This window comes from Caretta caretta, chromosome 1 (assembly GCF_965140235.1).
Source record: "Caretta caretta isolate rCarCar2 chromosome 1, rCarCar1.hap1, whole genome shotgun sequence".
Taxonomy (NCBI): domain Eukaryota; kingdom Metazoa; phylum Chordata; order Testudines; family Cheloniidae; genus Caretta; species Caretta caretta.
This window is the reverse complement of record NC_134206.1, coordinates 170094327-170106732: the sequence shown is the minus strand read 5'-3', so window position 1 is coordinate 170106732 and position 12406 is coordinate 170094327. Positions and strand designations below refer to the sequence as shown.

Sequence of the window (12406 nt, the reverse complement as noted above, 5' to 3'; positions counted from 1 at the left end):
GTCTAACATTTCAGGTCTTGTTTTATAACAGCTGTTTTAAACGTTTGTTTTTTAAATAAAGTCTGGACTTCTCGTTGTTAAAAATAAAATAGTTTGCAAGTGGCAGGTTTTATTCTATGAAAAAAAGCTTTTAATAAAAATATAATTTTAGCCCTTCACGGTGAGAACATTTATGCACATGCTTAACTTTAAACACCATTTGAAGCCAACAGGACTATTCATGTGATTGAAGTTACACACCTGATTCTTTCTGTGTTTGCAGGCTCAGTGCCTTAACTGTAAATATTCTGTCCTTGCCAACAGCCAATTTATAAAATTCAAACACATACGCTACCAAGTGGTATTTATAATCATTATAAATGTTAATCTAAAATAGCACAAATTTTCAAATTAATTTGAGCCTCAGACTCATTTAAATCCATTATTTTAAAAAATATCAAAATACATTAAATCATCACAGTAAATTGCCTTGATTTAAATTGCTCCACCTTGTATCTCTGCCTAAGTTATCCCCCAAACCTTGGCTATTCCTAGGATTTCTTTGCAAATACTTCCGTTCCAGACCTTAGCTCCCTTTTCCTTCACTTCAACCTTCTTTATAATCAGAGTGGAGTTAATGAATCACGTCTGCTACAGTGAGTCAGCAGGAATCAGTCAGCCACTTTCTGCATGGTTCCAACACTTGCTAACAGCATGGATCAATAGAAGAACCTTACCATTCCATCTATAGCATGAATTATGAGCATTCTAGCACTCTCCTGTGAAGTGTCCAATATTGGCAACTGCTAAAAATATGGTCACTAGTCTGATCCAATACGACAATTCCTATGCAAAACTTTGTTTTAATGTAGGTTCAAATGGCAAGGAGATCCTCTTAATTATAACTAGTCTAAGACAGTTTTATAAAAAACAGTTAAGAGCTGTGACATCTTTCTGAACAGATTTTGAATGGAAGATTACCAATTTAAAAGCACAAAACAATTCTGGGGCAAATAAATCTATTACGTGGTAGTGAAAACAGCTGTTTTTTTTAGAACAAACATTGCCTGGAAGTCTTGAAAATTAACAAGGCAATGATTTTCGCTATCTAAACAGAGAGCGGCTAAAAAGGCAGGACATTTAAAAAAAACTACATACTGGGTCCTTTATATGCCTTCAGGTTTTTTGAGCATTTAGGCTTCAGATTTTCAGGCTTTTCTCACAAGGAACAGAAACTCTCTTTTTAATTAAATCTGAGAATCTCACATAATCACATGACACCAGGAGTTGGGACTTTAAGAAAGATCAAGTAACTTGAGATAGAACTCCAAGAGTTGGCATAACAAACAATGACAAGTAAACTGGAGACCTAAAATTCTCAGTTTTAGTGGTCTGTTATTGATAACAATATACAGTTTTATAAACACCATCCCTTCAAGGATAATAGTGCAATGGCCCAGACAGCTGAAAAAGTTATCAGAAGGTCTCAGTGGATGCTCCAAAACACTAAAGAAAATAGAAAATACTGACATTAAAAAGCAATTTTACTCAGCTCTGGATTAAAAAAGGTGGGGGAGGGCACGCCACATGTAGTGGAACTGCAAAATTGCAGAAAATGACACTCAAAGCTATCTAGTATTAGGATAGCATGCTATTACTGATCTTGATGAAATGTATTAAGAAATATTGCAAACCTTCATGGACTAACTCACAACTCATATTATAAGTCAATTACTATTTATCCACAACCTGGACTAATTATTTCATGTTCATTTATAATACCTATAACTATTCTGGTTTGTTTTTCTTTAATTCCTGACTATGAGTCGTCTTACAACCACTGATTTCTTTATCCTCTCTGACTTAACATACGGTCATTATGATTGGAGGTTTCTTTTTCCATTCCAAATTATTCCTGCACTTCTTTTCTGTAGTTTACTTTCCCCCAAAACAATGCTGTATTTCTGTGCATATATGTATGCTTGAGAGAGAGAGAGCGCGAGCAGCTTTCCGGAACATACTATTTTCTAAGATTTGAGGTGAATTTAAGAGATTAAAATAGAAACTAACAAATCTTTAGCAACTAATATTATTACTGAATCATTTTGCCATTTAAGAAAAGAAAGGAGCAAGTGGATCTTTTTTGGCAAGATCTCTTTTATTGATGCAAAGACATATGGTCATAAGCAACTGTATTATCATAATGTTCCACATCTCAGTTATATAAAAGGTATTTATAACTGAAGTTTAAAAATAATTGAAGTTTGCTGTTGCCGTAAACACACAATCAACCACAAAGTTTCTGTCTCAAAGCTATGCCATTGCATCTGAGAACAAGAGCAAGCATGGAAGTGAAAGAATCAGAAAAATAAAACAGTTCTTTGGTTAGCCTATGCTCTTGGGCTAGGTTTTAATTACAAGGTTTGTGATTCTTTAATATTATTTTTTAGAATAAAGCAGTCTCTCTCTTCTTCAGCACCAGCCCTCTCCAGTTTCCCATTCAGCTGAAAAGGTAACAGCAAACGTGCTTCAGGAACACAGATGATGCAACCATAGAGCTTTGAAATAATCTCCAGTGGCTGGCCTATTTCTTTTGCTCATCTTTATTCAGTGGCTGAGCCAACTTCTAATTCTAATTTCTGAAAGTGGGAGAGGAGAAAATGCTCAGGAGAAAAAAAGGATAGTCATATACTAGTGAGAGACAAGGTAGGTGAGGTAATATCTTTTATTGGACCAACTTTTGTTGGAAGGTATAAACTCTCAAGCTAGAGAGAGCTCTTCTTCTGCTAGTGAGTTTCTTAACCATGAAAAACTACATTACCCAAACTTAACTTGGTCCTATAGGCCATAATTCTGTTGCCCCATGTTTGTAAAATTCTAAGAAACTAAGTTTACTTATAAGCCCCATAGTTAGAGACTGGCTGATGCTCCAAGACTTGAAGATTTATGTCCCTTCAAAAGGGATTACTTCTCCTCAGTACTTTAATTTAACAACTGGATATTCTTGTTATCCATGTGAATGGATAATTCTTTTCTGAATCCTCTTAAGACTTTGGCGTTGGTTATATATTGTGTCAGTAAGTTTCAGAGTTTAACCATGAATCATGTGGAAACATATTTCCTTTTACTGGATTTGAATTTACCACCTTTCAAAAACATAGAGTGTCTGCTACTGTATATTCTTTAGACAACTGCAGTGTCAAAATGGTCACATTTTATACAAAAGAGATACGTTTTTAATTCCAGCCCACTCTCTAATCGAATGCTACAGATTTGATCTGTGAGCTGTCTGTGGCAGGGACTATCATTTCAATTTAGTTTACACTTTTCCTACATTACAGATTTGTATATTGACAATACAGCCACTTCACGGAAATGCTCAGGGGAAAGGAAAGAGGTTTTAGAAACTGGACATGATGCCACTGGAGCTTTTTGGAACCAAGCCGAAGGCGGAAGCTGTTCAGAATCATGGGATAAGGATGCTAGGCTGGATGTTTCTGCTAAACTAGCAGAAATGAAGTTGTTAGCAATACTGATGATTAAATTGCCATCCACAGGTTTCAGAATCAACAGCACATTAAGATGTAAGGGTTGGTTCACTTCATTGAGCTATTATTTCAGGCTGTCTGAAAACTCTCAATCAGCACAGCTAGTTCAAGTTCTCAACGTCTTTGGTACTGCCACCAAACTACTAGAAAATATATTTTTAAAAACCATGAAAGCTTAAAATTTAAACAAGTTTGAAGCAAAGTATGGGGAAAAGATAGATGCCTCTGCAAATACTGGGACTGTAGAATCATACAACCCTGATTATATTCTTTTACCTAACAATAAGAAAACATTTTTTACTTTTCCATTAAAAGTTTCTTTCACACAATATTGCTTTAGGTTCTCATTTTTTGTTTTTCTCTCCAGATGTTGACATTGTTCAGATTGGCAGCAATCTGTGAACTCGTATCATATAAGAACATGTTCCAAAAGCTAACCAAGCTAACAGAAAGTAACACAGTAACAAATTCTTTAATTTGCTTCACTTGTAATCTTCTTATACCAGAGGATTTCTCCAAAATCCCAAAAATTTAAGTCTGCAACTGTGTTATTGGAGTTAAGTGTTAAAAGCATGACAGACAGCACACTAAATGAACATTCTACCATACATAAACCCAATTATACTCGTATTAGTAGTTTACTCCTATTCGTTGTATGTTCTTACAATTTACTTAACAAAATACTTATTAACTAATAAATATTTAGTAAAAACCCATATGCAGTGCTAGCAACTCTTGAGATGTTAACTGGGAGAATGTTTTCCAATTTTTGTTGCTGTTGTTCTCTTGATTGGTTTTGTTTTGAGAGAGAGGGGAGCAGGATTGGAATGAAAAACAGCAAAGAATTAAAAATCTCCAGGAAGAATGCGTGCAAGTAACCTTATATTTTGCAAATTAGGGAATTCTGAATTTTATAGTAAGATGATATAAGGGGAGAAATAACCGACTGAGTAGGTAAATGAGCAACAAACATAATTTCAGTGTAAAGATACTCTTAAAAAAGCCAAACCAACCATTCGAAACGTACTGCAACTTAGATGTGATCCAAATGTTCTGTCGACCAGCTATCTGCAACCAACAGCTTGTGGGCATTATTTCACAGAGATGTTTGAAAACAAACCAGTCAATAAAAATGAAGTTGCCAATTAATCAGTTATACACAATTCCTAAGTTATGAAATTATTTTGTGGAGCTTCATACTCTAAAAAGACTACTGATAGAAGGAAAAATGTTTGTTTTCCTTCAAAGTTCTCACATGCAAACTAAATATGCCCCATGTTGAACTTGCACAACTAAATATTTAACAAACACAAATGCAAAGATCAAACACCACAAACCTTCATGAAGCCATGCTATGAGAGTCTGTATCATTGGCATAAAGCTTGCACAAAACACTGGCCAGCCAGCACAGAATAAAGAAAGATCATCTGATCGACTGCACAAGCACCCTCTGGCAAAGAATTTGCTTCAAATTCTTGACATCTCACTTTGTATTTCCACTCTCTTTTGCTTTGTTTTATGAAACATGAAGTAATTTATAATCTTTCTCCAGAAAGTGTGTTTCTTGAAAGTCACTACGTTAAGAATTTTGTTAGGTAATAAATGTTTTGTATTTTCATTAACTGCAATAACTTTATAAGGGCTAACATAAAAAATGAATTAAAGTACAACCTGTTTAGACATCTTAATTTTAGTATTATTAACATGCTAGAACCATCTCACTTGTAAATAACATTGGAACAACTAGAGCATTCAAAACAGAGCTGACAGAAATCTTGATATTTCCACTAATACTCTAATTAAAAAAGAAAATCTCAGCTAATAAAATGAGATTGTTCACTAAGAAATAACAGGAAGACAACTTAATTGTGCCTGATTGTCTGATTTCAATAAATTAACACAATTAGTGGAAATAGATAAAATAGAAAATATCAATTAAAGAGAATGATAATTAGAAGCAGAAATGGCTTTCCAACTATATATATCGCTTGTTCATACTCATGACAATTTTTGCTTAGTGGATCTTACATTCTTCAACACAAGATAGTCACATGGGATGAAACAAGGAAGTTATTTAAACAAGTATAAGGTCAGTGCACTAGTAATAAGAAATGCATTTTTTTTTAAATGTTTCAAGAAGCTTTAGAATTCTCCTCCATGTGCCATTTCAAACAATTTCTCATCCTTGTCCTAACTTCTAATTTCCGGTCACCCACCCCGAAGATTTCTTAAACAAGAACTGCAGGAATTTCTGTTACTTTCTGAATTCAAAAAGCAATTTTAAACTGCAGGAGAAAAACTTCTATTCCTAGAAGGAAGATTTTAAAAGACTCTAAAGCGAGCAGCAAACTCTCAGATAGGAGCAAATATTCTGAAAATGCAGAATATCACTCTTCAGCAGAGAGCACTAAAAGGATGGGTGAGGGAAGGGCCCCTAAAACTAGACACAATTAATCTTTCCCACAGAAACACAAAACTGATAAAAAATCCAAGACCCTGATTCCACAAGCACTTATACATGTAAGCGGGACTAACTCACCGTCTTCATGTAGAATTATTCACATGCATAACTGTTTGCAGGATCAGAACCCAAGACAGTATTGCAGCAAAATAAAGGTGTAAAAAATCTGCCCTCTTCTTCTACCTCCTGTTTTCTGTCTCTACGTGTAACTTTATTTTAGTTTTCACTTAATAGCATCTAGGTGGAGATTTAACTCATTCATATTTAAAATAATACTGGGTTGAATCAAGTGGACAGAACCCAAACCATTTAAAAATTAATCCTGCAAGATTCCCTGAGATCACTCTCAGTTGTGAGCACTACACTCCACAAGAAGCGTTTATTAGATTCAGGGTCTGATCTCAAGCTCCTTAATTTTAAACTCATGGAATAATTTTAACGTTTGAGTTCTATGTATTTTCTTAACTATTTCAGGAGAAGTTTTTAAAAAATGCGTTCCTGCCTCATCTCATCTATCTAGAGTAAGATATTCTGAAGGGCCCCCCTGGGAAATAAAGATTTGTGGTTCATTGCTGAATGGCAGTCTGTAGGTTTTTGCTTGGCTGTTTATACTGAGCTTGCCCTTTGTTTTTATTACACTCCCATTCTTTGAATTCCTCCTTCCTAGCAAGGCGTTAATCGCTTTATTCAGAGAGAGAGAACCTCTGCCTTTGAAGGAAAGATTTGGAAAACAAGAACGGAACAAGATCAGAAGATGACTATCTGTCCTGATTTTGTATGAAGGGGAGCAACGAGGCTGCACTTGCGTTTGTTACCCACTAAGACTCACTGTGTATACGATGAACCCTATTTAAGAAATAAAGTTATGATTCCTTCTCTCTTTTCAGAGCCTCCTCAATTCCAAAGGCGCTAGGACATATTTAATTCTTCTTTCTACCCATCCAAAGTTCCCTTAACGGGGGGAAACCCTCGAGCATCTACAAAAGCTCAGCACAACAGCAAAGCTGTCAGACCTTTCCTAAACTGTGCATGGTGCTGGGATGTTTTTCCCAAGGGAACCCTCCCCTCCCCGGAATTACATGGCAACAGTTCAGAAGGGAGAGGGAAACAGAAAGCGTATATGCGAGTATTAGTTTTAACGGGGACTGAGTGTCAGCCCCCCCAACATCGTGCTGGCTATTTTCCTGCTCGCAGGCATGGCCGTGTTGCATGCAGCACTGGCTGCCTGCTGGGCAGGGACATGAATGGAAAGGAGAGTTGTTAAACACCTAGCGGTGGGAGGATTTCTCCAGGCTGCAGCTTTCATGACAGCCTGCCTTTGCTGCACTGCAGAGGCGCCATCTTCTCGCTCTGAATCTTCGCTCGCCCTGTACCCGCCCGGCCGAGAGAAACCCGCCGCAGCCCGGCTCCACACGCGCGGGGCCGGGGCCAGCGCCTGCCCCTTGCAAAGCCGGGAGAAGGCGTCTCCTCCCCGCCCACCCCCCAGCGGATGTCCCTCGCTCCCAGCCCACCTGAGCAGAGCCCGGGGGCATGAAAGCCCCCCGCTCCCGGCCAGGGGCAGGCGGGGGTAAAGCAGCCTCTCCGCGGGGACCCGGCCCGCAGAGGCCGGGGAAGGGGCAGCTCCGCCCGGCTGAGGCGCCAACCCTTTGTTCCCCAACAGCTGGGCGGGAGGGGATTGCCCCGGGCTCCGCCGCAGCGCACGGACCCCAGCAGCAGGCGCCTCCCCGGGGGCCCTGCGAGGGACGCTCGCCCCCCACTACTCATCGCCTGCACCGCAGCGGGGGGCGGGGGGGAAGACAACCCACGCCGAGGGGCTGCGCCCCGCGCTCCCCGAGAGAGGAGGTCTCTCCTGCCCCCGCCCCGGGGGCAGCACCGCTGAAGTTAGCCAGGAACAAGGCACCGGGCGTTGCTCCAAGCTCCCCAGGCGTCCGTGCGCCGCGGGGCATCCCCGCCGGAGGGGATGCACGATTGTTCCCTCTGCCCCCGCCGAGGAGCACCCAAGCCCCAGTGCACACCGCCCGCCCCCTCCAGTAAGGGGCGGGCATTGCCGCCTCCGGGCGATGTCTCCCGCACCCCCGGGGCGGAGAGCTCGCACACAATGAAACCCAGCAGCGAGCCGGAGGCGCGCAGGGGCTGCGGTCGGTGCACGGCACTTCGCAGCTTGCTTCCTCCCACCCCCCCAACCACTTTTTTTTTTTTTTTTTTTTTTTGTTCCCTGCACTGCTCAGCTGGAGAAGCCCATTGTTCAGCGGTGGGAGGGAGCCTGGCCACGGAGGGGGCTGGGGGGAGCCCAGCCCCTCCTTTCGGGAGACAGGCAAGGGTCCCTTCGCCCACCTTTGCGGCGCCTGGATGTGGCCGAGCCACCCGGCGACAGGGGCGGCTCTGGGCTCTCCACAGACAAAGGCTCCGGGAAGCCGAGCAGGAGGGAAGAGAGTGGCAGCCCCCCGCCCGCCTGCCTGCCCCTTACCTCGACAGCCCGGGCCGTGCAGGAGCAGGCCAGCAGGAGGAGCGCTAAATGGGGCAGCATCGCCTCGGGGGGGACGGGGGACCGGCTGTAAATCCGCGCGTCCGCTACCAGCCGCCGCCGCCGCCGGGGGATCGGAGTGAGCTGCGGCAGCACCAGCCGAGCTCCGGCGAGAGCGCGAGTCAGCTGATATCCCAGCCCACCCAGAGCCGCGGCAGAGGCAGCGCACACACCCCGGGGAGACCCCTAGCGGAGGCGCGGGGAAAGCGCAGCCGGCCCGGGCCCGTGCCCAAGCCGACTCCCTGCCCGCCGAGGCTCGCAGCCACAGAGCACAGTGCACGCCCGTCTGTGTTCCCCCAGACTGAAGGGGAGCGGTGCCTCTGTGCGTGAGACCGGTGTCACGCCCGCTCCTCTTCTGTATTTCCTGCACGATGCAGGCGGGAGCTATTTTTAGGGACGGCAAACTGCCTTTCTGTTGCAAAATGTAGCACTGGAGACGCCGAGCTCTGCCTGCCTCACCTCACCCCTCTGCTGAGATTGCTGTCAGACCCGCTGCTTGCGCCACAGCCAGAGAGGCAGGGCGCATCATTTTAACGAAATTCAATCCAAATAAAAGACAGCTGCTTCCAAGCTCATGTCGGAGGGGCAGCAGTTCTTTATGTCCTGGAGCCCATCTCCTAGGACCAAGAGTTCAGGCATTAAACTGATGCTGGATTTGTATTCATGCTTCCTAACTAGAACATCTTTTTAATTGCTCTGGGATCACTGATATTTTCCTTCTTCTGAAAGCTATTGTAATTCTCTGCCTGCAGCAGTTTCTGCTGACATCTTTTACAGAATGCCCATATACCTAGGGGTACTTTGTTGACTGATCAGTCATCCCTGTTTTAATATATATATATATATATATAATATGCAGAGATAACCCCCAAAATGTTTGTGAAGTCTCCACAAATACACATTCACAAGTTAATTGCAGATTATTTGGAGAAATTTTGCTCTTCATTAATTTTTTTACAGACCAGTTAGCTGTCATATTAAACTAGTCTCTTCAAACATTGATAAAGTTATATCATGATCTAATGACCTTATTGGGGTGCTAGATCCTGTAGGTAAGCATCGGTTCAATTCCCTAGACCCCAGTCCTGCAAGGCCAAAATTCTACAACTGATACCTTGTAGGTGGATAGCTGTGCCCATAAGGGGGCACCATTTCTTACTACTAATTGCAGCATCTGTGCTTGAATTTATGGGACTACTCACATGAGTAAAACTAGGTACAGGTGTAAGTGCTTGTAGAATTGGGGCCCAAGACCCATACATGATGAAAAACTATTTTCTTGTGGCCTCAACAGAATTAATTTTGTATAATATAATGTGTACAATTGGCAAGGAAGCCTAAATGGATAATCTTTATCATAGTTTCACACTGAAATGTGTGAAAGTTAGAAAAATAACATATTTTGTTGTGAACAGTTATCTTCATCCACATAAAGTTTCAAAAATACCAAGTGATCTGTCCCAAAATATATTAATTTCGATTCAAAAGTAATCCTATTTTTAGTAAACCCGCATCCCCAAAGCCCACAAAATTTTTTGTGTGTTTTTCAAATTTAGAAGCAAATGTTTTGTACAATCATGACTTTATCAAATTTCATGTTCATTTCAAGAGTTTTCTTATTGTTGTAAACCATCAATACTGGGGATCTCCCTGTGTGACATAATATAGGGTATGTGGGCTTAAAAATTGTCAATGGTTTCAGCTTGTTTAAATTGCTTTTTAAAATCTCTGGGTTTGACCATGCTTCCCCAAATCCACACACAGACCTTCTGCCTGCACATCTCCACTTTCTCACAGACAGGAGCTGCCTCTGCAACCGTGTCCACACTCTCCTCTGGACCCCCCGGAGTCCAGTCCATGGCTCCAAAGTCCACATATGAGGGAGAAGTGGCCAGGCCAAATGAAGGGAGCCACATAATTTGTCCCTACTCCTGTAATGGAGTACATGGAAAAGATGTTAATAGATCCTGGGGCTGTAGTGTCCCTTCTGCTGTTTCTACACTGAAGTTGGTATCTATCCTCTTTTGAGATAAAGCTGAAGCTCTGCTGCCAGAGCCTCATCTTTATCAAAGATCAAGTCCAGACCACAGAGCTGGCACACAGGCACAGGGCCTCTCAGTGGCTGGTCTTGGATTCATGTGAATCCATGAGATTTGTGGGTGGGCCTTTAGAAGAGCAAAGCCCACTTACTGACTGAACAATCAGAGGTTTTGCAAGAGGACCCTCATGGCATTTTCCACCTTCTTGGGCCATACTACAAGATGGGGTAATTTAGCCAGGAATGAGTTTTAGTACCTATGCTCCAAACTATGGAACATGGTCCCCGTATTTTACTCTGGGAGATATTATACACTCTTACCTCATCTTGATAAACAAATATTAGATTAGCTACATGAGGTTCAGCTATTATTTGCTTATCAATTAATTATTTTACACAAGCCAAACAACACACACCCTCCCATCCCACCCCTCCAGATATATGCCACATGAGTTTAACTCAGAGGGGGGCAAACTATGGCCCACGGGCCACATCCAGCCTGTGGAACCATCCTGCCCAGTCCCTGAGCTCCTGGCCTGGGAGGCTAGCCCCCAGCCCCTTCCCTGCTGTCCCCCCTCCCCTGCAGCCTCAGCTCACTGCACCACTGGCCCAATGCTCTGGGCAGCAGGGCTGTGAGCTCCTGGGGCAGTGCAGCTGCAGAGCCCGGCCTGACCGGGTGCTCTGTGCTGCACGGTGCGTGGCTGGCTCCAGCCGGGCGGCATGGCTGCATGTCCTGGTGCAGCCACGCCGCCAGCCACCGGTGCTCCAGGCAGTGCAATAAGGGGGCAGGGAGTGGGGGATGCAGGTTGGATAGAGGGCAGGGGAGTTTGGGGAGCAGTCAGGGGTCAGGGGTGTGGATAGGGGTTGGGGCAGTCAGAGAGTGGGGAACAGGGGGTTGAAGGGGGGCAGGGGTTCCAGGGGTGGTCAGGGAGAAGGGGTGGTTGGATGGGGCAGCAGTCCTGGGGGGGGAGCAGTCAGGAAGGAGAGGAAGGGTTGGATGGGGTGGGGGGGGCAGTCAGGGGTAGGGGTTCTGGGGGGCAGTCAGGGAGCAGAGGGGGTGAATGGGCAGGAGTCCCAGGGGGGCAGTCAGGAATGAGAGGAGGAGTTGGATGGGGCAGCAGGAGGCAGTCAGGGGTGGGGGTGCCGGGAGCGGTCAGGGGACAGGCAGAAGGGGTGGTTGGATGGGGCAGAGGTCCCGGGGTGGGGAAGTCAGGAAGGAGAGTGGGGGTTGGAATGGGGCGGGGGGGGCAGTTAGGGGTGGGGGGGTCTGGGGGCAGTTAGGGAGAAGAGGTGGTTGGATGGAGCAGGGGTCCCCGGGGGCAGTCAGGAAGGAGAAGGGGGGTTGGATGGGGCAGTGGGGGGTCCGGGGGAAGTCAGGGGACAGAGAACAGGGAGGGTGGATCGAGCAGGGGTCCCAGGAGGGCTGTCAGTGGGCAAGAAGCAGGGAGGGTCGGATAGGGGGCGGGGGCTGGAGCCGGGCCATGCCTGGCTGTTTGGGGAGGCACAGCCAATTTCCATACAATTTTTGAAACCCGATGCAGCCCGCAGGCCAAAAAGTTTGCCCGCCCCTGGTTTAACTGGAGCATTCTATAAGGTGGATAGATACAATCATAAAATATACTGACTCCACAGGTTTATTTCAGATTCAAGCACATACATTCCTCTGAAACCTGTCATTTAGAAGACAGTTTAGCCTCATACAAATATGAACCTTCTCAAGCAAACTAATGAGCAGGACATAGGCGCCGACTCCATGGATGCTCCAGGACTGGAGCGTCCACGGGGAAAAATTAGTGGGTGCTCTGCACCCACTGGCAGCCAAGCTCCCCGCCCCACCTCACTTCACCTCCTCCTCC

The 12406-nt window shown here is 44.3% G+C and overlaps 1 protein-coding gene across 4 annotated transcripts in view; it reads right to left on the bottom strand.

Moving 5' to 3' along the window:
* The window catches only part of APP (amyloid beta precursor protein), a 294805-nt gene extending 286158 nt beyond the window's left edge, over positions 1-8647 (bottom strand). Inside the window, exon 1 of one of the 4 annotated variants that reach the window (XM_048868071.2) lies at positions 8456-8647. In XM_048868071.2, the coding sequence (XP_048724028.1) occupies positions 8456-8515 (60 nt within the window). In that variant the 5' untranslated portion in view covers positions 8516-8647. The remainder of the gene's footprint in view (positions 1-8455) is intronic. The other 3 variants (XM_048868062.2, XM_048868089.2, XM_048868080.2) reach the window with 3 other exon arrangements.
* Between the last annotated feature and the right edge of the window lie 3759 nt (positions 8648-12406).